Source organism: Cebidichthys violaceus, unplaced genomic scaffold (genome assembly GCF_023349555.1).
Source record: "Cebidichthys violaceus isolate CVI_PGR_0920_01 unplaced genomic scaffold, fCebVio1.0.p SCAF_5, whole genome shotgun sequence".
Lineage (NCBI taxonomy): Eukaryota > Metazoa > Chordata > Actinopteri > Perciformes > Stichaeidae > Cebidichthys > Cebidichthys violaceus.
Window position 1 is genome coordinate 6,874,641 of NW_027176705.1, and position 25,031 is coordinate 6,899,671.

General features: G+C 38.7%; 1 protein-coding gene across 2 annotated transcripts in view; it reads left to right on the plus strand.

The window, feature by feature from the left end:
* LOC137887269 (CUB and sushi domain-containing protein 1-like) overlaps positions 1-25,031 on the plus strand; it is a 361,990-nt gene that overhangs the window by 68,436 nt on the left and 268,523 nt on the right. For both annotated transcript variants that reach the window (XM_068730105.1, XM_068730106.1), the window contains exon 2: positions 19,997-20,213. In XM_068730105.1, coding sequence (XP_068586206.1) covers positions 19,997-20,213 — 217 coding nt within the window. The remainder of the gene's footprint in view (positions 1-19,996; positions 20,214-25,031) is intronic.

The following is a 25,031-nucleotide window of genomic DNA, read 5'->3' on the forward strand; positions in this document are numbered from 1 at the left end:
CTGGCTGAGTGGCTGGGCATAATGCAGGCTCACAACTCAAAGCCAACAGAGCAGCAGCATCCTGGGGAGAGATTATCAATACACTCACACAAACACACAGATGCACTCACGTGTGTCCTTAAAGTTGGACTAGAGAACTGTAAGCTTTCATGAGTTGAGAGTAAGTGATAAAATTAGTTTTGATTTTTTTTTTTAGGATTATAAATGACCTTTAATTTGAAATATCACTGCCAAATATGTTTATATTTGGCAGTGATATCTATGCCCTCCAGTGCAATGGATTAATAAATCTGGTTTGGCACCAAAATGTGGGATTAAGCTGGATTGAACATTTAACACGTTTGTTAAACTAAGACATTTTTTCCAAAGGACTTTATCTTTCATAAATAATTACCTAACTATTTTATATATATTTTTGTCCCTCTGCAGTACAGCAATGATTTGTTGTCACATGCTGCTATTTGATAACTAATATTTTTGTTGTTGTATCATTAATAGATGATTAGACCTGCTTTGATGTACATTATTTAAAACCTAAATAAATATGTTGTATTGGCTGCAAGGATCTACAATAAGTGTTTTGATTAACTATTAAATTGTGTAGAAGTATAAATAAAGATATAAGCAGATATGAGAACTTAGTAAATGGTAAAACCCTTACAGTAGTGGCCCAGGAGAACGTCTGCTTTGTCCTCCAACAAACGTGAATGCTTTTCTACCTGAGCTTTACTCTTTGGGCTTTGGTTTTTCTTCTTCTTTGAGATACTATGATAATAAAACAGCATGATAAACTGAGTACAGCACCCACAACAATAAGTACACTATCATAAATCACCCGCACTGGTAAAACAGTTACAAGTTGTACTGAAATACAGACTAAGCAAACAAAACACAGCTTTTCACTTCCTATTTACTGAGTCCATAGAAATATTAATATGTACTCAGCCCGCTATGAAGCCAGTAGATAGTCTTTGTTTTTATGCTCTGTAAAACAAACTCTTTGACACGTTCCTCTCTAATATAAAGTTTAGTATGCCAGGATAAAAGTGATTTCCCAGATTCTTTAATGACATTACACTATTTGTGCTCAAGCATTGTAGATCACATAATAATGGTAATTATTTGGTCTCAAAGAACTTTGAAAAAGTCAGTCAGTACATTGAATTCTTTCTACTTTTTTAATTGTTTTTGTTGATTCATGAAGTCAGGCTTAAGGTGATCTACTGGGGCACCCTAAGTTTTCTTTTAGTCAGATAACCGGAAGAACACAGACTGGAGTCTGATTAGAAGAGTACTTGTTGCTGAAGTGAAGATTCAAATAAACAGTAAACAATAAGGAAACACTCACACTGAGAAACTCAAATTTCTTCATCATATTTTAGAGTGGGAATCACCAACAAATTCCCACGGCAACGTCATTATAGCACATGGCCCACAGTACAGCAATTATTATTATTACTCCATTGCAATATGATTGCATGAGATATACCCTCTTTCATTTAACCACAGTAAAAAATTTAATAAATGTCCCTGAGGAAAATTAAATATTGGAATCAATTATATTTAGAAGTTAAATCCTCTGAATCAATTACGAGACCAAAATGAAGATGTCTAAAACTTTAAAAGGACCATTTCCTTCCATTTTCATGGAGGCGGGAGTGCAGAGAGAACATGTCAAGATGTAGGATTTTTTCATTAAGCCAGATGACAGATTGTACAATAAAATAACTTCTAAAACGTTGCTTATAATTAGTAGCCAATAAGGTATGACTTACTAACGCTACTTTCCAATTTCTCAGTCTGCTTTGTGTGATATTTTGTGAAGCAGGATTACCCCCCATTCCAGATATTTCAGAATTTTTGTTGTTGTCTCTTCAATAACTACATAACATATTTTTCAGTGACATTAACAAGTACCTTTATACTTTTTAAACTAGTTTTTTTTACTCACTTTTATTTAATTCTCACAGTAGGAGATCCAATTCTTTTGGATACTAATATCATGAGAATAATTTTGATGTAGTGGTCTCTCTAAGCATCTATCCCTCTGTGTCCTTTCACTCATTAATGAGAATTCTATGATCAGTGTTTTATCTTTTTCATTTCTTTAAGTAACAATCCTTCTTCCATGGATCCATTCCACCTCTCTCCTTTTAGCCCCCTGCCTTTGCTCATCTCTCTCCCTCTCACAATGATCAATAACAAAATACAATGGCTTTACAGTCTTATAACTATATTCAGTTATATGGACATATAGTGCTCTCGCTGTATTTATCTAAAACACAAAATATATATAATCTCAAGCTTGTTTCATTCAGTACAGTATGTAAATGCTCTCTCTGGCAAGCACACACATGTTCATCACTGCACACACCTACACTTTTGTTTGTATGTGGTGAAGGAGGCCGTGTTGATGCGTCATCCTGTAACAAGCAATCCGGCATCACATATAAATGAAACACCAGTCTGATTTATTGAATACTGAGGGACATTTTCATTTTTTATTATTGTTGGAGCAACGCTTGCAGTTTCCAGCTGCTAACACTCTTTGAGCTAAGCTCGGCTAAAGAGGTCTTTGCTCTTATCTCTGTAGTGGAACCATGGGGAAGAAAAATAAATAAATCTTCTCATCAGTGTTGGTAAGATGTCAAACAAATGTATTTAAATACTATGATTTTTAAAGTATTCAAATCACCAGCCTATTGCTATTCTAAAAACGTGTGCAGTCACCTGCAAACTACAAATACATGATGCTCCAGTAAATTAAAGTCATACTCTAGGTTCATTCTAAAGTCTCCCCTCACTGGCTGTTTTTTATTCTCCTGCTAACTTTAAATAGCAGAGCATACAGGTTGTGTTTAACCCTTAAATGCTTGTTTTTTTTTAATCACTCTAGCTACTCCATACACTTTTTAGAAACAACATTAGAAAACAATCCTTTTGACATTTTGACACCAGAACATTGTTAAAAACAAGTAATTTGAGGAACACATGTGAGTTGAGTGCTTGATTGAATTCAATTAAGGAATTAGACAGGGTGTAACATTGTAACCAAAGGCCTAAGGTAGGCATTTAAGGGTTAAATTCACATTACTGATCTTTTGATTAACCATGGATTATGTCATACATTATCATATTAAAGGCATAATATAGACATGACAGCACTGTGTATAATTGAGTTTGTTGTTAAAAATAAACAAAGAAATGCATGACCAAACAAACAAACCAACCTTAAATAAGAGGACCCACAACTAGTAACTAGCAAGCATCATTGCAATTTGGTTTCCTGAGTTTGGCCTATGAGTTTCCTTGGGTGGGTCTCTTTTAGTGGTCAGATGAGGTTACTGTCTTTCTGGCTGGAAAACTAAACTCAGGGAAATAAATAACATCCACCCATGCCAGCAGAGAGTTTCTCTGTGTGTGTGTGTGTGTGTGTGTGTGTGTGTGTGTGTGCGTGTGTGTGTGCGTGTGCGTGTGCGTGTGTGTGTGTGTAAAGTTCATGGAGTTCATGCATAATGCTGGGGGTGGCGATGGTGACAGGATGTCATGCCCCTCAGGAGTCAGACCCCCCTGAGACCAAAATCACAGGACGGCTGAAGCAGACTGCCTTGAGTTACTCGATTCTTTCTTTTTGATGTTGTCATAGTTTGAGCCAGGAGGTGGCTGTTGATAATTTACGGTTTAAGATAATTTGCAGTTTCTTGATTCTTGATTTTATGGATTCAAATGCTACACTCTGTGTATTTGTAAGAATCAGGTTTACAAAACATATCACGATACAGGGCTTACAATTCAATATATTGCATTATATTACAATAAAGTAAGCAAGGTGACATATTGCAATATTTTAAATCAAATTTTTGCAAGGCTGTTAGTGGTATATAGTAGTATAATAGTTTAAATAACACACCACCATATGCATAACATCTCATAATTTTTTTTATGCAATCAGAACAATGGGATCTGCATTAGCTGTAACAGCTGTAGTTTCTGTAACATCCAATATCATAGCACTTTGAGACTGCACACACAATTTTTACATGAAAACTATGCAAAACTATATACATATCGATTTTTTTAGAATCGTTACAGTATCACAAAACATAAAATTGTCATTCTTGACATTTTCAATATTTTTTACAGCCTTAGTCAATGCCATAGTGCCTCAATTCCTTGAACCTTGTAGCAGCTCCTAAATGTTTTCTGTTTAATCTCAATAGGAACCCATTCATAGTAAGTGATTACTGTCCCTATAACAGGCTAATTACAATAGCCTGTCATGTAGAACGATTTATGCTGAGTAGTCGCGATGCATTTGACCTGCGAGAGAATCCCTCTCTCTCATCCTCTCATTCACCGCATTTATTTATTTATTTACCTTTGCTCCCTTTATCACAGCTTCACCCCCATCAGTCCCTCTCTATCTTCCTGCTCGACTTTTTCTTGTCTTTCTAACAGATTGTTAATCAGTGATTACTGCAGCAACAAAAGGTTAGGTTAAAGTGTTGATGGGATTCTGTTGTCATGGGAAGTGCTGAAGGCAAAAGGCAGCATCCGCTGAGTTTAATGATCCTGCCCGTGTGTGTGTATGTTTAAAATCCCTTGCTAAATCATGCATGAACATGACGTAGTTTGTTAAAGAGCTGTGAGCTTTTGCACACACCACACACACACACACACACACACACACACACACACACACACACACACACACACACACACACACACACACACACAGACTGTAGGAGATGGATGTTCTAGGTTTTGCCTCAGTCTCAATCTGTCTTCCTGACAATGACAACGTGCCACAATCATGCCAGATATATAGCTACACATACATATAAACAGATGCACACAAAGGTACAGATACATATACAGATAAGGACACACAGAGAGACATAAAGAGCCAGGGATGGTAAGACAGAGTGACAGAAAATTAAAGAAACAGTAAGCTACACACATAAATCCGAATGCCATTTTTCTCAATTCTCAATTTCAGTTTTTTCTGCTCCCTGTTACCTGTAAATCCTCTTTCACTTCCCTGTTTTTGAGGAAGCCCTCGAGGCAACATGTCGTGTCAACTTAAACCTGTCCAATGCACCAGTGTGTGAGTTCACTTGTTTCTGATATGTATCAACCTGTGCTGTATGTGTCTGTCTCTGCCTGATTGGTAATAATCATATTGTTTCTGGCATTTGTGTGTTTTTTTTCACACATTGCATAATAATAACTGCAGGTCGGTAAAATGAGCACATAGAAACTGTTGCTATAGAAACACCAGAATAAAAGCACCCTCCCTGGTAACGACACAAGTTTTCATTTCTTCCTATGAGATAGGAAAGGGGGTTTCACTCTTTGTGTTCTCGCTGTTTCTCCCTTTCCCCCCCTCTCCCTTTGAAAGGAGACAACAGTTTCTCCCTCTTCTCTCTCCATGTTCCACTTCCATTCCATTTCTCACTCCCTCTCCTCCTCCTTTCAACCTCCCCTTCTACTTCCTCAGAGGGCCCTATTTCTGTGACTCGAATTTCCTGCACTAGTGCACTTGGCCATGACTGACAGATTTTTGATAATTTCATGACCAGAGGCTGTAGCGCTCCGGCACTGCACCTGCAGCGCTAATGTAAAAGAGGCTGGATTAGGAGGAATAAATTATCGTTATCAATCATGAACAATCAGATCAGCTCCTCTCATCCCATATAACAGCAGCGTGCTGTGCTCCCACCACACTGACATTTTGTAATGGAGAAAAGAGCCCAGAACTCCCCCATGAGGAAACTGATGTGCTTTATCAGGAAGTGCGGAGTCTCAAAGCACATATACACACTACTCCGAATATGCAACAAGTGTGTGTCAGTTTTGGCTCTGGTTCAGCAAGATTTTTTTTAAGGATGAGGAATGTGAGCTGCTTTAAAAATGCGCTCTGTCCTTCAAATGATATGCCACAGATGAAGTGCACATTCCTGTATTGCTGCCTTCAGATAGCTACAGAATTTCATCAAGTGAAAAGGAAAGCCTCTCATACATAATACAAGCACTTGTAGACGTCAAATGCTGGTAAATCCCTCCTTGTGAATTGATGCAGTAATCACAATTTTTTGGCGTGCTTTAGTCCGTGCAATGCAATGCGCAAAACAATGCATGAAATAAGCCGTGGTCTTAGCAGGCACAACTTGATACCAGACAACACTGACCCATCTTATTTGTGTTGACATCTTCCTCTGTTGTGCCCTCTCCCTATTGTCACTGCAAGATAAAACATTGAACTCATGCAGGCAGGAAATGATAGCAATAGCAATTGCAAGCAAATTTACCCACTGCACCAGGGCAATATTGCTATTAGTAATTTGCTACGGCGTGACATATCGTAAATGTGTGACACATTATACATTTCCCCAACATACTAGCACATATTTGGCCATGTTCAGGAACTTGTTTTGAAACTGAACATGAAATAATGTATTCATCACTGCAAGCAAGTACACTATGTGAAGTCCCTGGAAACGTATCATATTTCATTAAGTATTCATACTAAATGTGCAACAATCAAAGATAGGTTAAAAATAACAACACGTTGTTATTTATCAAAAGTGTTCAATCAATTATTCAAATGTTGCTCTTCCCTGATTGGTGCACAGGAATGTGTGACATCATGTTTTTCCAAACTGAGCTTCACCCATTTCAAACCACTCAGAAGAGCACGGATAAAGAATAGAAATACAGAAAAAAAAAAGTTTTAATTTAAAATCACCTGTTGGCATAACATACTGTGTTCATGTTTGAGCCCACTGGAATAATCAGATAGAAAAAAATAAAATAATTCAGGGCTGGTAAAGCGTCTTAATTTTTTTGAAATGTATGTTGCTATAGCTTTCATAAGTTATTGTTTTGAATATCTCAAAGTGCAGGTGGGGCATTTTTTTAATCTTGTAGAAACACAAACCTATCCATGTACAGGATGAAATATTTCCTCATGAATGCAATTATGCTTTTCAGGATTGTCATGCTCTGTGACCTTCTTTCTCTTCTTTTTTTTTCTTTTTTCTCTCTACCTTTTTTTGTGCTTGAGCTCTTACACTTTCTCTCCTTCTCATCCTTTTTTTCTGTCCCTGTAACATTTACAGTGTTTTAACATACCTGTCCCCGCTGCTGACCTCCTGCGCCCCTCTGCCTCTCTTTCTCTCTTGTTTTTCCACTTTTACCTCTGCTGTATCTTTTCTCACATCCATGCCATTCCCATTTTAACTTATACACTCTCTGCTATATTCTTTCTCTCTGACTGTGTGTGTGTCTCTCTCTCTCATATTCGCACAACCTGCTAGCTCATGTGAAACATCAATGTCCCAACAGATGAATAACAAAGCATACTGCAGTGTATAGAGTATTAGGGCCCCAAGGGCAAATATATAGATGCAAAGAGCTCAGCTGCCTCTCTCTCTTTCCCTTGCTCTCCCATTTGCACTCTTTTACATCTCTGTTCATTGTGTGTATCCATTCATGCCTCTCTCCTTGCATTTCTCTTTGTTGTGTATCTCTGCGAATGAAAAATTTCAGGTAATTTATAGAAATTGTAGTAATTCTTTTGATCTTTTTTCAGTGTGCATGAGCCTTAAACATTTCTCGTATACACACACCCAAACTTCAGAGACCAAGGCTGCATGTCCTGTGTGGGTAGTTGGCCAGCAAACACCTTGTTGGAGTGACAACCATTAGAAAGCAGCTGTAATACTGCCCTGTTTGTGTGCACATGCATTTTAACTGTGCACTGTGACACACTTATCACACAAATACCCAGCATATGTCTCTCCATCTCCCTCACCTGTTGTCTCCCCCCCTCTCATTTACACAGGAGACACAAAAGTCCTGAAGGACTAATATACTCAAGAGACAGGCACAGAGAAAAAACAAGAAGGAAGACCTATACAGAGAAGCCCTGACAAAGTGAATTTACAGTGATATACTTCTCTCTCCTGCTAACTCCTTTTTTCCTCCAGTAAAAGTCTGTTTAGAACAGTAAAATACTGAACCGTTGCAGGTGTAACTAATTAGGAAAATAATAGCATTGACAGAACGCAATTCATTTTGCCGGAGAAAGGAAGCTTAATTATTTACAACTGAATTACTTGAGCCCGTCTCTGGCCATCAATTTAAATAACTACATGCTGTGGTTTAGAACAGCCCAGGCTTAAAGGCATAATTTCTACCAAATTATTTCTTTCTTAAAACACCTAGTTTTTAACTCATCAGTTTTAAGAAACATGTCCAGGTCCTGAAGGCTTCCATCAGCAATGACCCAAATTTAATTATGCAAGTTGTAAGAACAGCTCAATTTTGTATGAATTATTGAGATTTCTGCTTTTTAATGTGCTGATGAAGTGTTACAAAGCTAAATAAAGGCCCCATATCACCTGTCATATAGCCTCATACTCCACTCTCACCTCCCAGATTCATAATGTATCTTGATACATTGGTATCTTGTGATGCAGTTACAATATAATTACAATGTGTTCATAACACACAATGCAGTGATTGATTAAACAATCGGTCATGTGAAAAATATTTGACATTTGCACCAATGCAACAAACACTCAGGTTGTATGAGGTAAGACAGTCTGTGAGGTAAATAAATAAGAAACTTTATATTACTGGTTTTATTGTATGTCTATATTCTCTATAGGGGACAGGTTTATACTGTATTTCATATTTGTCAAGTCCCTGGTCAACTGGACCGTGACAGTGGCAGTGGATGATAGAGACAACACAACAATACAATAGAGACATAAAACTAAAAAAGAAGTTCAGAATCTGTTTTTTGCATTAAAATTCAAGTTGTTTTTTTTCAGTAAAAAAATATATAACTCACTAAATTCACTGTCTCTAAAGTCATGATTATCGTCGATTTTAAAATTAAATCAAATTCAATATCCCCAGTTAACAAAAGAAATACCCAGTGAAAGAAAAATGGAAGGACAGACATATTTAAGACTGCTAGCAGATCTTAATTAGATTTGAAAGAATAATTTAACATCAATTTTATGGTTTACTCTAAATGAGGTTTAAAATATCATTAAGCTACAGGAGGTTAACAAGCAGACATAGCTCTTGGTCAAATGATGTGTAACAGTAACCTCACTTTAAACATTTAGAAGTAATCATGCTACATATCTAAAGATATAAAATCTACATCACTGAAAAATGCATGCTGATATCATGGTTGTTGCAATGAGAGCAAAAGGGAAAGTGGAGAGGGAGAAATTGTATAAATTATCATAAAAAACTAGTGAGCGTCTAAATCTTTTTCTCTTGCATGTGTGGGTCCTTGCAACACACACATGCAGATAAATATGCAAGAACACACACAATCAAAACCACATGCAGCATTGCTTAATGTGTTGAAAGAAAACACATTTGGAATTTGATGTAATCTGCCCATATACCCTCTCATCTTGCAGTTTTTATGATTTAAAAAAAAAAAGATTCAGGCTGTCGGATCCAGTTTAAAATTGCCTGGTCTTTCTACAAACTCGTAAAATATTCTTATTAAGTACAAAAGGATGTCAAATTGTTTGTAATGTGTAATGTGACAAATGTGTGAAGACTTATATTTCTCCCTGTTGGGGCCAGATTATTAACTGTAAGCAAAGCCAAACATAAAATGTCTTTAAAGAATATAACTCTTAACTGTGATGGATTATAGAGAAAAAATAATGTCAAATTGGTGATGTTTTTATTTAGAAAAAAGAAAAACAAGGTAACAACTGCTAACTGTCATATGAATTTGGGCTACAAAACCGCTTTCATTTGTTATTTGTTTGCAGTAAAACAGCATTGTTGTCAGATGAAACAAGCAATTGATTTCCTCTGTCAGGGAGAAATATCTTTATTGAGGAGGAGAGAAAATTAGAGACAGAGGAGGTGAGTGCGAAAGAAAGCCAGAAAGTAGTTTATGAAAGAGAAAGATTCAAAGTAAAATGTGGGACTTTCAAGTGCTGTGTGTGTGTGTGTGTGTGTGTGTGTGTGTGTGTGTGTGTGTGTGTGTGTGTGTGTGTGTGTGTGTGCGTGTGCGTGTGTGCGTATGCGCAATCAAAGAGTGACCCACTCCTGACCACCAGCTACAGTTTACTTTAGAACATCTCAGCATAATTGTGCAGTTTACCACATATGTATATATACACAAGGAATACACCCAAGGACATTCACACACACACACACACACACACACACACAAACATATATACACAGGATTGCTTACCAATGCTTGCTCTCAGCACCCGCTTTGCTTTGCTGTGTTCTGACACACGTTCAGCAGATTGCTGAGTTTATGGAATTGATATTCCCACCTAGCCTTGAATGCTGAATATCATAATATATGTTTTGTGTATGTGTGTGTGTGTGTGTGTGTGTGTGTGTGTGTGTGTGTGTGTGTGTGTGTGTGTGTGTGTATCTGCTGACACTTTGCCCTCCGCATCGCATTCACAGGTTCACTTTTCAAGAATGCAAAGGAATTCATAGGCTTTTTTTTCCTCTCTAAGCTTATCCCAAGGGTAAGTTGAATATTGAGTACACTCCCTCTTTTTTCAGCGATAGCACTGCAAGCAAGTGGGGTATCAGGGATTTTCATTGTCACTTATTCTCCAGTTAGATAGCTCTGTGTGCATCCTCTTCATGAGCAGGAGTACCGCTGCACACTAAAAACTCAGGCCAGAAAGGGAGGACACAGATCTTAAATTTTGTGAAAAGTCATAGCTATATGTTGACATAAGTGACCTCTAAGGTTAATAATGTTTAAAGCAGATTCATTCAATATTTTTATAATAACAATCAACCAAGTGTCGCAGTGATGAACCCATCTTTCAGCTCATTGCAACTTTGCTGTTTTAGTTCACTTTTACCACTCTCTCTTTATCTCTTTATCTCTTTATCGCAAACTGTTTTTAGCAAGAATCTTTTAGACTACCTGCTCAGCAGACAGATACAATTAGCATCTAGCATCTAAATGGTAAAGCATTTAGACAGATATCTCCCTCTGGAGTTGGTGGGTACCAAAAAGAGAGCTAAAAGAGTACTGAATTTTTGTGGCCCGAGCGGCTGTCGCTCAATGGTTAGAGAGGGTCGCCTGGCAACCGCAAGGTCGGCGGTTCGATCCTCAGCTGCTACAAGTCCTGTGCCGAAGTGTCCCTGAGCAAGACACTGCTCCCCGGGTGCTTCTTAGCAGCCCACTGCTACCAATAAGCTGCAAAAGGTACATTTTGTGTATATGCTTATGACGACTCTAATAAAATCAAATCTATTTGGAGCAGAGGACCTATTGTTCATCTAATGTTTATTATTATCGTACGCGTTTCATTGCGAAAAGGAGGTGCTTGGGATGCTGGTAAGATTTTAAATTTGGCATACAAGGCAGTCGTGGCGATAATTGCAGTCTGAACGGGGTGTCCAGCTGCGGTATGAAAAATTGGCTCGATAGCGCCCCCTTTTGAGTAGCCCCAACATTGGGTTTCACCTAGCTGTATGAAATTTGGTACGTATGTGTAACGTGATGGGACATACAATAAATCCTCGTGGGAGTATGCCCTAAACACAACATGAAGTTGGCCATTTTGAAATTTATGACATTTTTTGACCATTTCAAAGCGGCGTACTTTAACAAACTCCTCCGACAGATTTAACCCGATTGACTTCAGATTTGGTCAGTATGATCTTGAGATCTTGGCAGTGAAAAGCTATCAAAAGATGAAAAAGTTATCGAACTATGTATCCGTAGCGTGGCGGCAAAAAAACACCATTCGCCACGAAACAGAAAGTTGTTGTAACTTGGCCGCATATTGTTTAATCTACTCCAAATTTCTCATATGTCTTAACATCCTGACCCTGAAGACATCTACAGTATATGACAATTTAGAATAATTTGTAATAGCGCCACCTAGTGGCAACAGGACATTACAGGGGTGACCGTGGGTAAGTGGAGAGCAGGGCTGCCTATCAATTAGAGGGTAGTCGGTTCGAACCCCGGCTCCTGCTCTGCTAGTCTCATGTCAATGTGTCCTTGAGCAAGACACTTAACCCCAGTGCATCTACGGTGTGTAGATAAATACTGAATTGTAAGTCGTTGGATAAAAGCGGCTGCTAAATGATACATCCTCTTCATCACAGATTAATCAGATACATCTCAAATTTTGTAAGACATTGATATTGCACACCACCAGAAAAAAAGACGAATGATCTAAATATGTGCAAAGTAAGTTGTTTGGAGTGCAACAATTGGACAATAGTTTTCAAATTGCAATGGCAACAGTGCTGACGAAGTTCACAGTGTTTACCTGGGAAGGGAACTGAAGGGTGGGTACCACACTTCCATGCCGCCATCGTATGACTGCAATGCAAAGCGGCGGTTTAACGTGAGCTAAAAGGCACGCTTGGACAGCCCGGCTACGTAAACAAAGCACAGAGAAGCTTGGAATACAACACAGAGAGGAAGAGCGACTTCATTCTCTGCTCAGGTAGCCATTACTCCACTATAGCAAATCGTTTTTTGATGCTATATTAATGCTCTGAATATTGAAGAGAGAACCTTGAAAGACCCCATAAAATGAGGACTTGTGAAACAATTCATCCTCAATGGTAACCTCATGCTAGGATACTTTTCATTGGACCTATTAAAAGGGACATGGTGGTTGTATCGACCAATACAAATTGACTTACAAGCACTTCAGGAAATAGTAGATATGGACAGCTTCATATTGAAACTGACACTCAATTCTACAAGTTTACACTTGAAGCAGTTAAACTCTGTTTAGACTGCTGTGCAGTGTCGAACACTAAGCACCATATGTCACTCTCACCTCCCTGTCTTAGATATGGCAGCCAATCATGTCATTTTAAACATTTGACCCTCAAATGACCAATCCACAAGACTTCTACTTGTATTTCTTGACTGTGGCGACACATTTAGTAATGAGCTGTCGTTTTGTTCTGCACTGCATTAGCCATCACTTCATAAAACTGCCCCCAGTGCTTTGGCATCACCGGACTGACAGCAGCTCCCAAACCCCCAAACAAACAAGCATGGGCTGCTCTCTTGAGACTGTTGAAGCAAATACAAATAATGGAATGACAGAACTTCAGCCGGTGCCTGTGAGCAACCATGTCTGGAGAGACAGTAATATCTGTACTGAAAAATACATCAATCATGATTTGTAAAACATTTTGAAAGATGTATTATGTGCAGCTGCACAGCTATCACAGGGAGATGCAAGGCCTGTAGTAAGGGATGTACTCTCAAATTATTGTTTTTTCTTAAGTTTGGTATTTGACTTCAGTGCTTTGTTTTGATTTAAACCCTTTGAATCATCTCCATTCATTCTATTCAGAACATAAGCTGTTGAGTTGTAGGTTAAAGGATGATTGATTACAGACGCAGAGTCTTCCCTCACAAAGTCAATGTTTTTCAAGGCGAGAATGATGAAAAATATAGATAAATCTTTACAATACACACACAGACGCACACACGTGCAAATACAGGTACACATGCAATTCTCTCCCATGCACCTCTCTCATTTTGTCCTTATTTTGGTCTCCTTCTATCTTTGATCGTGTCTCTCTGTTGCTTACTTACAGTACACACACTCACACTCACACACCATCTATCCTACCTATCTCTGCTATCTTCAGACAGCAACCCATATTCCTTGCTGACAATGCTAGGGATTTACTCTGGATGTAACCTTGATTCTCCCTGTGTGTCTCTCTGTGATTCTCCATCTGTGTGTGTGTGTGTGTGTGTGTGTGTGTGTGTGTCACATGGTGCATGATACACGTCTCTCCTCTATTCCATGGTTGTTATGGTGACTGGTGACTTGGTATGTCCTGTCTCTTACTTCACAATTTGTTTAGCTCATCACCTGCAGTATGGATTTAAATGACAGTTTAATGTGCATCTAATTTACACCTGGCAAGTATATTAATCTTGTGTTTGACAAATAAGCTCTTTGATCAACTTATTGAAGTGTAACGAGGAGCTCGGTAGAATTTTCATCACTGTTTGTTCAGTGTTTATTAGTTTGCAAGTTTGCTTTTGAATTAATTTTCACACTTTGTTTACTTTACACAAGCAAACTTTGCACAGTCATCTCAGTCTCAAAAAGTAATCACACAGACCACAAGTCTGTTTTTTTTTGTTCAACGCATTAGTTGCAAGTTGCATGGACCAAAGTCCCACTCTTTCATTATCAATTCAGAATGATGACTGTAAAAAATCCAAACTGATGAATACGTGTTGAGAGTAATTGCTTTCACGGGAGAACACAACGTCTTTTAGAAACAGATTCCAATATAGTTAACTGCATAGATGGACTTTCATGTTATTTTCCAGAGACCTGCTTTTATCTACACTGAGCACCAGCTAAATGGCCTGAATGCTTGAATCTAACGGCAGTCCCATTTACTTAAACTGTTTGACAGTGGGCTGACAGAGAGCGCGAGAAATGGCGATAGCAAGAAAGACAGACAGAGAGAGGTTGTGCTATTTGTTCTTTGTGTGATAAATATAGGAGGTGAGTGGGTGGAATAAAAACAACCTAACACTCTCGCAGGATAAGAGAGGAAACGCAGAGAGATAGATATAATGACACCAGGAGAGAGACAATATGACATAGTGATTATAATAGCTATAAAGCCAGGGAGCAATGTAATGACACTTAGAGAGAGATGCCATGATATTAATACAGAAATAATTGTGGCAAAAGAGGGGGAAGCGAGAGGGAGAAAGGGAAGAGAGAGCAGGACAGAAGGAAGGGAAGAGGGAGGTGATGACAGAGCTGGGGAAAGAGATGGAGAGGAATGAAGCTGCAGGAAGGAAGAGAGTGAGGGAGCAAGAGATGCACGGTAAGTACAGGGATGGTTATAATACCGGTGTTTTAAAGACAGCAAGGATGGACAGGAGGCTGGAGAGAAAGATATACAGTAGATGTGGTATCGATCCAGAGATGGACGGTCACAGAGAGACTAACATAATGTGGAAGAGACACGATGATTCTGACACAGAGATAATGAAAAAGAAGGAGGGGTGGATCAAGAGAAGAGGTGGGAAAGACAACAAGGATACCAGAAAGATAGACAACAGATTTCACCTCTGCTCTCTTTTTTTCATAGCCGGTATTGAATCACTGCAGTCGATAGTTCTACACAGCGTAACTTAGAAAGATGCATTTGATTTGTGGCCCAGCACGCCGTGGAAAGAGGAGACCAGTATATGATTTATGAGTCAGGGACCTTGTGGTCAGGTTCTACTGGAGCGCTCCACCTCTCTGCCGCTTCTCAACACCTAAAATTTACCAATCTGTCTGATTGTTATGTAGATTTGTGCACTGTTCCAATTATTACTTAACAATGTAGACTTTGTTTGGGTTGCTGGCCAAAAATGATTGAGAAACAATCCATTTTCATCTGCATTAGAAATATCTAACATCTCTCTATTGTACAAGTGTAAAATGCAGATGATCATGTTGCTTCAATTTGATTGATTTGATGTTACCATGTGACATGCAGCTCTGGGGAATACTTGTTAAATATGGAAAAATACTAAAGTAGTTATCCATATTTCAACCTGGGACATGTCTCATGACAGCATCAGTGTACAGCCCTGCAGACCTGCACGTAAAATTGAATTACTAGTGAACATAAATAACAGAGGAAAAGCCTCAAAGCCTGTGGGATATAAATCAAACAAAACATACCTGTAGGATTTAGCCCTGTGTTTTAATGAAGACTGTCAGTGTGTGTGTGTGTGTGTGTGTGTGTGTGTGTGTGTGTTAGCATTTGTGTATGTATCTGAGTGCACATCACACAACAGCATGTTTTTGTATGCATGTGTCTGGAGCTGCTATTTAACGTACGGGTTCGATCCCCGGCTGTGCTAGTCTGTGTTGATGTGTCCATTGGCAAGACACTTAACCCCAATTGCTCCTGCAGGCTGTTCCTGCGGTGTGTGAATGTTGTGTGAATGTTAGAGTCCTGATGGGCAGGTGCCATCAGTGTATGAATGGGTGTGAATGGATGAATGATGACATGTCGTAAAAACGCTTTGAGTGGTCAGAAGACGAGAAAAACGCAATACAAGTACAGTCCATTTACCATTACTATTTATTCCGTTAAGCTGTCAGAGCATGGAGCCCACACTGTCACTAACTGCACTCCCTGAATACATATTATCCATTTTTTTTAAAGAAAAAAGCTATTTCAGAGTAGACAGAATATACAATATATGTTTGAAATATATATTCAGGATGTCAATGTGATCAGCAGCAAAAACAGGTTAAAAAGATAAAGATAGAACCTGGCACTCGAGACAGAAGACAATGAGGTTTAGGAACAACACCCTTCCTGTAAAGCTCGGTTGGTCTTTAATAACTGTTGCATTCATTAATAAAGCAAAAGCAGCATGTTTGTACATTAAGTATTCCTTAAGTAGCTCACGTAGCATAGAAGTGCTAACACTAGTTAATGATGTGTTGGCTCACTCTGCTAATGTTAAATCCACAGCTCTTTTACGTAGAAACGTAACATAGAAAATAATATCTCCTAAGAACCTCTCCAGGTTACGAGTGTCACTGTTGCACAAAGTTTTAACCATGACAAGCTCAAAATTCACAAAACCAGCCTGACAATCAAAATGGAACTATTGCATGAGAGTCTATGGAGCACAGCCGGATAATTGTTGGACCCTGGTCGGTGCTGGCCGATTCTACACTATGATTGGCCAGTCAGTGCTCAAGGGGCAGGATTTAGCGAAGGGTCATTATCTGTAGCTTACACATTCATACTTTAATATTATGTTTTTTTTGTTTTATTTCCTCTTACATTCATTCCCCTAAATGTTGATGGGTCAATTGGCACATCCAGAAATCTTTCTGTTGTATGATTATGTTGTATTGTTTTTCAACTGTGGCAATTACGTCTTTTTGAATATATAAAGAGTAGTTGTCTAATTGTCTCCATTATCGATTGCAGACCAAAATACATTTCAACTTTAAATTAGTTGACAAGTTCTGATAATGAAAACAATAGACAGAACATGTATTGAGTCAGGTAGGTGAAAACATTGTCTCAAATATTTTTTTATCAGCTGGCTGACTGGTGGCCTCTGTCATCGTTTTGCCCCTGCAAAATAGCTTCTATAAGACATTTGTATTACCAGAACCGACATTTAGTATAACTATTTAAGCCATACTAGTGATGGCCGTGTAGGGTGGTCGGTAAGTGAGTCTACCACTTTGGTCCAGACTCAACTATTTCAACAACTTTTAGATGGATTGCCATAAAACTTTTGGACATACTCACTCTGCTATCTAGTGGATGATGCATACTGACTTTTGGGATCCTTTGAATTTTCCTCTACTGCCACTATGAGGTGGATATTTATGGTGTTCAGTAAAATGTATCATGAATTGCCATGAAGTGTTGTACAGGCATTGATGTCCCCCTCAGGAGGAATTGTAAAAACAAATTGGTGATGTTAAGATCCCTTAGTCTAGTGTTTCATCTAGTCACAGTTTGTATTCCTCCAGTACTTTCTTTCATGATCAAGCACTGTGCTTGTTAGCATGCTAACACACCAAATGTGTAACCAAACAATGTTACATTCACAAAGAAGCAAGACTTTTTCTAAAATGCCCCAAGTGTGGTGCTACAATATGGCATTCAGCTTGATGCAAATATCTGCTGAATTATACTTATCCCATCTGCTCAGAGGGGGCAGAGGGGAATCTGGCATCGGAAGAGACCATGGACAGAAAGAGAGACAACTGGAGTCACACACAAAGACGACTGGAGGGGAGCGGTGAATTGGGTTGGAAAGACAGTGGAGAACAATCTGAAATTAATCTAGACACTCCAGATGGTTTGAAGTTTTTGTGTGTGCGTGCGTGCATGTGTGTCTTGGTGTATGTGTGTGTGTGAGCATATGTACATATGCACGTCTCTGTTCTTGCCAGCCTGTCCATTTGGGCCTGTGTATAGGTATTTACGTGTGTTTGTGTGTTTTGTGTTACTTCAGACAAACAAGAACATCTGGTATGTGCACAATGCGGACGTTTTGATCTCATTTTGATTGGAAAAGACAACCATGGAATCTGATGCATTCATATTTTGTCAGCATTTGCTTGACTACATTGTGACCAAATAGATAGTTGTCTTGAGTGTATGACACATTTTTTCTTGTGTGTGTGTAGGTATGCATGAAAAACAGTGTGTTTACAGTGATATAAGGTTAATAAATCAATAGCCATCGCTATCTGAGAAACAATTACTGCTGGCTTTCATGTTGGGCCACACACACACACACACACCTACACACACACACACACACACACACACACACACACACACACACACACACACACACACACACACACACACATGTGGTACTGTACTTTTTCCCATTTCGTTTTTTTTTCCTTCAATTTAAGCTACATTGGTTAGCTTTGACAGGCTTCTTTATGTGGTCAGTGTTGTTCTTACTCTAGCTAGTGTTTGTCTTTCTCACTTATCTGACTTTAGCTGCTTTAAGTTTTGCTCTGCCTTTGTTGAGTTCTGGCTCTGGTTTGTTGCAGTTGCGGCAGTTACATGTATAGCTTTGACCAGATTTGTTTCACATTAGCCTAGCTTTTGGCAACTTTTAGAGCTGCTTTATTACTAATTTACTGTTTTTTTGTATCTCACTGAACACGGACAGTTAACAGCTGTTCATGAATTCTTCAAAACCTACAGTAGCCAGCTGTATATAGCCTTTTCTTCTGTGTATGGGTCTGTGCAACTATGTCTCCTGTGAAGTATGGCCATACATGCATATACAAGTATTCAGCAGCACCCAGCGGAAATGTCGAGATCCGAACATACTGCTCAAATAGCATAACGGTGGTGAAAGAGAGATTAAGCACTTGTACTCTGCATCGGATCATATCCCACCTCATAATAGTGTCAGCTGAGACATCTTTCCTCCATGGCAATGAGGTTTTTCTAACTTTAACATACATTGAAATGTGGTTTTAGTTGCATAATAATAATCATACTTTAACCATATTCTAGCAGACCATAATTTTAAGAAATAGTAATATTATGTGTGATACACTGGATAGTTTAACCAGTGTGATGTGCAGCATTTACAGAAATGTTGAAAATGTAAATTCTAAAATGTTTTCATTTTTTTAAATGTTTTTTCTATAATGTGTTTTGTCCTAAAACACAAGTAGCTGCATATGTGCTGGCTTAGTTTGTATGTGTGCATGTGCATGTCTATGTAGTTAATGTTAAAGATATATACACATAAACTCTACGTTCAATGTGACCCTGACCCCCTAACCTTTATGGTTTATTGTCTTTGGATTTTTAATGAGTGAGTGTGATCACATGGTACATAAGCTGCTAAAACAACACCATCCAGTAGTCTGTGTATGTTTAAGTGTGTAGAAGCGTATGTGTCATGGGATGTTATTTCTGGTCAGAGATCAGTAGATCGCAGCACTTACATTGTAAGGATTAATGGTTACAGCTATGACATCTAAATAATATACAGAACTGTATGTACTCATATTCAGGCACTGCATGACAGCTTCACATGACATATGCTCTGGTGTCATGCGAGGCTGTGAGGCATGTGTTGCATTGTGTTGGAGTTGCATGCGAGGACAGGTGCTTGTTACACTGTAACACTTGGCTTGGCACATAGTGCATATTTAAGCTGTGCTCAGTGAATTGTATGAAACACAACCTATTCAATTATTTGTAAAGACTTTGAAGGATATATGATAAAACATGTATGATTAACTTTTATCTACATTCACAAACGTTCAAGACAAACGGCTGTCCTTTTGAAATCTGAAGTATGCAAGGCAGGACTGCAAAGCATGGTTTTACATCCATCCTAAATGATATTATGCGTTGCAGGAGGCATATTTGAGATCCTGATATTCTAACATGATTTTGTCTCGTCTCTCACTTCCAGCTGAATCTTGTGGTGGTGTAGTCCAAGGACTGAATGGCTCAATAGAGTCGCCGGGTTTCCCCCACGGCTATCCCAACTACGCCAACTGTACATGGCTGATAATAACAGGGGAAAGGAACCGAATCCAGCTAACCTTCGTCACGCTGGCTCTGGAGGAAGACTTTGATATTGTATCAGTTTACGATGGACAACCATCGCCTGGCAACTTAAAAATGAGGTTAGAAATGATTCTTTCATTTACAGTGTGATCTTCTCTCTTACTCTTCTGTTGTTCTCTCTCTTTCTTCTTTCCCTTCAAACCTCTCTGACTGTCACAGTTTGAGTATAGCCTGACCTCTTCTCCAGCACTACCTCCTCTGAACAGAAACTTGACATTGGGACACCAACATATTTCTTTGAATGTTTATTCCTCCCTAGTTGCAAAGTGACACAGTGACTATGAAGTCAAAGAAAAGCCAGTGTCAGCCTTAATTTGTGTTTTTTTTCCTGTCATAGGCATAAGTAGTTTAAAAAAAGGACACCAGTTTTTGTGCATGGGTTTCTCTTTTTCCTGATGACCAAATAATTTTGACAAAGCATGAATTCAACAAAGCATGCACTTTGACATTGCAACGGTTGGGAAGGCTGTTTTTTTGTCTTCTAAAAACTTAATCTGTAACACAATACACTGGAATATAGCATTAACAACATTTTGATTCATGCATTTTGTCATGATGTAGAAAGTTCATAGGTCAGAAAACGCACTAGTTTTGTTTGATATTGGAAAGTTCAAAAGCATTGACTTTGCCTCTTACAAAGGTATCCTCTGCAATAATGTAAACATTATTATAATATTGTGTGTCTTTGTTGATAATGCAGTATAGTTTGTGTCTATTCCATGAGTGTCAATCGAAGTCCTGTAATATTAGGGCAAAACACTTAAATGTAAATGTCGTGACCTCGCAGTATGTTGGAGCACTTTGATTCAAGCTATTCAAAGCATCAACTGGATCCTTCATATTAGCCTGTTTACGTCAGAAGTATGGCTTATCACGAGTACAATATTAGAGGATGTTTTATTTTAATATATAAAATGGAATATTTAGTCTTATCTTCAACAGAAATTAACTAAATTTCTTGGCTACATAACCTTGAGCTTATCAAGGAAAGTTTAATTTAGGCTACAGGGGCTTCTGATAAACCATGTGGGCCTGTGAACCAGCATGTCAGGCGTGTTCCATTTTACCTATGTATTACAGAACAGTGGGAAGAAATAAAGGCATCCTAAGGGCTATGGCAAATATAATGAAAAGGCTAAAAAATACTTTGCTGTAAAGGGTAAAGATTTAACTTCTTTGTAAAAGATGAATCTGAAGATGGAGCGAGGCAGAACAGAAATGGGTTTCTATATTGCATACATTATAGGCTATGCATTTCAAACTGAGTTCTCTTTCTCAGGTTAAGGCTGTTAAGGTATTTGATCATATTGAAGACAGTAAATGACATAAGCAGAAAAGAAAGTAGATAAAGTAAAGCCTATACTATAATCTGTAAAGGTAGGAGGAAAAAAAAACATATCTTTTACAATTCAGGATTTGTTCACAAATTCCAAAAGATTGACGGCATTAATAACAACTGCTAACTAGTATGATATAAGAGATTTTTAGTTTTTTAAAGCCCAAAGTGACATCCTCAAACGTCTTGGTTTTTTCAAAAACTGTAGAGAATCTAAAGATATTCATAAAAACCACAAATCACTTATTCATTTGAGAAGCTGGAACCAGAGAATGGTTGTATTTTTTCCACAAAAAGTTGATTTTAATTGTGAAGTCATCACTGTTGAACTCAAAAACATAAGGCAAATGTGTGGTAGTCACACATTCTTTAGTTGTCTCAAGTCTTAAGTTGAAAACCCTAACTGCAATTTTGAATGTGCCGTTTTATTTTGTCTTGCAAGTTGGACATGGCAAGATCAGCAGTTTGCGGATAAACTGCAGCCAAATCTATTTTAAATCTTTAAATCTCTTATTTGTTTATCAACAAAAATATGCAGGGAAATATAAGTCATTGAAGGATTGGCAGCACCAGTATTTGGTGAGTTGTAGGACTGTAATGTTGCAAAAAGTGCAGATAGCACAGCATCTACAGAGCTGGCAAACTGTGCAAAGCTTATTCATAGTGCTCGACTTGTGTGTAGGAGGGATGAGCTGGGAATGCACCAAGTAGTGTTTGAGGTTGGTGGTGCAGTTATGGATAACTGTGGGTTTTTCTTTGAAAAGGTGATGTAGCTCTATTATGTGTCAGCGTTTGAGTAGAACACTTTTATTTTTGACTGGCTGGAGGAGAATAGTGGAGACTGCAGAATGTACTTAGTGATGAGTTTGTGTGGACACTTACAGCAAGTATGCCTTCTTTTTGTGCACAAGGGTTTCTGTCTCTAGTTTGCTCCTTTGCAAAGCCAAAGCTGCAGTAAAGACAATTAATTGTAAATATAGTTATGTGAGGTATCTAATAAATGTAGAGGTAAGTCCAGTATTCCAGCTTGAAACACTGTATTAAAGTGTACTCTATATTCATAAATGAACCATGTACTTTTCATCAGTCATATGTACATCAGAGTAAATCAGACTTTATAAGAGTCAGTGTATTTAGATTATCGTAGCTCTGGAAAATTCACATTCTCAAGTGTTTGAGGCTGTTAGTTGTGATGAGTAACATTTGTTTGTGGCACACAAGCCTCTTTTGTCTCTTGACATTTACTCAACAATTACTTTGATGTATGAATGCATACAACTTTTAACTTTTTAAATCCCAAAGCTCAACTCTGAATTACTCTGTTCAGCATGATGCTTGCCATATTTATTGTAGGTTATTATAACAGCTTTTTGGGGAGCTTAAGCTCACCCGCATCATTCCAGATGTTGCTTGTGTTTTAGATCCACAACAAGCCATTAGGGTCAATCCATTTTGTTTGGGCTTATGTTATTCTTCACTGTACTGTTCCTTTACAATGTTTATTTCCAAAAAGTCAGAATGTGTCTGTGAAATTACCTTGAAAAGCTATTCAGTATACTGAAACAAATGAAAAGACAGTGATACAATATCTGAAATGTGAAAACAAAATTGAAATTCCCCAATACATTATAAACCACATTTGATTTTTTATCCTTCATTTTCTTCATCTTTCTTCTCTTTCTGTCTTTTTTTCCCTTTTCTTTCTTTCTTTTCTGCCTTTTACTTGTCAAAATACATCCTTATTTAACTCACTGTCTCTGCTGTGATCAGTTTAAGATCAGCCATGCAGTTTAGTTTCACTAAAACAAACTTAAAACAAAAAAGATTCTCTTAAAAACAGGTTTATCTTCTCAACAGGATTTGTTGGTTTAGCTTTCCACCTTCTTGTGTTCTACAAGAGGTCTACTTAATTTGTTAAACTTGAAGACAGCATAATGAAAGATAGCTTTAAAAGCACTAGTCCTTGGACCCCCTACTAGGCATGGGATGAAATAAAAATGTCATGTCACGATTAATCCCTCTGAATCATCATTTATGATCAACTACAAGTGTGTTGCAGTGTCTGTATCTGCAGAGACCCTGCCCTCTGCTAGTATTTTCTCTTTCCTCCATATTTTGCTGTGTTCATTTTGGTGTCAGCTTTGGGCAGTGGGTGGGAAGCTTCCAGCCAATAACAGTGCTCAGGTGAGGATGGGACTTTATCAAATCGTAGCGACCATGTCACATTGCTGTCTCCATCTCTCTGTCTTCTGCTCTCTGTCTGTTTCATGGATGTATAAAGGGCTGCAGGTCTGTTTGACCCAGAGCGGGGTATAGACTCACACTCTCTGCTCATACAGGCAGAGCAGAGAGGCCACAACACAGCGCAGTCGAGCGGACAGGATAAAGCGTTCCGCTGCATTCATTGAAAATCCAGCAATGCTGCAGTCTGTTTGAAATGTTAAATGCAGTGTGGGCTGGGGTAGAACTCATAAGAGTTTATTGCTGCTTATTTTAGGACAATTCATCAATTGTTTTTTGTAAAATGGTTGATGTAGATAACTGCAGTGGCAAGTGAGGTGGCAGCTGCAACCCTTTGCCAGCTTGGCGGATTTGCCTCTGGTGTTAATTAGCCCTGGAGATATTTGGCACCCGCGTTATCGGCTAGCCACCCAAGCATACCAGGTGTATTTAAAAAATTTTTTTCCACTGAAAGCTCTCAGATGTACAAGTTCTGTAGAGGAGTGGTGCATTAGTTTCTTCTAGAGCTTCTGGCCTTAAGTGCAGTCAATGAGCACTAACAGTGAACCTATTCCCAATGTCATTTAGAGCAGTGACTAAGCTAGGAGTTGCGGTCTCATTCTCTACTCGGCTCAGCTCCTCTGTTGATGGAAGCACTTCTCTGAATGGTGTGGACATGCAGCATGACAGGCAGCATAGTGCTGAAATGAGACCACTGGTCGACCTTCTTTTGTGCCCTCAGGTCTGCCCTGGTGTGTGTCACTGTGGGCAAAGCTTCAGTCCAGATTGTAAGGCTTCCTCCAGCTGAGTGTTGGTAGCTATTACCATCCTCCCTTTGCTTGTTAGAGTGTAAGTTATATTTTTACATAAATGTAAGAGCTGATTCCAATTATCCAGCTGCTGCCTTTTCTCTGTCTGAGCTCTACGAGGGCAGTGGTCAGCCAGTTGACCTAAAACACTCTCCTCCTCTCAGCTTCTGGCTGAATGGTGCAAGACTTGCTGATATGAACCCATCAGGCTGCCCACATGAACAGTGGGATGGAGCCAAGAGGAGCTGACTGCTCTCTCTTTGTTCACAAAGAGGAGCACAGAAGAGGCAGGATATATCTTTCTCTCAGAGCCCCCCCTCTAACTGCCCTCAGACCTTGTGTGTGGGGATTGCTGCAATCTCATATATAGAAGAAGGGCTGACCCGGCATCTGTGGCCTCTTCTTACCAGCCGCAGCTATGCGTCAGCAGTGGTAACTCTACTTCATCCCACTCACTCTGCTGACAGATGTCAACAGTGTAAAAATATTTATTTCTGAAATTGAAAAGCTTC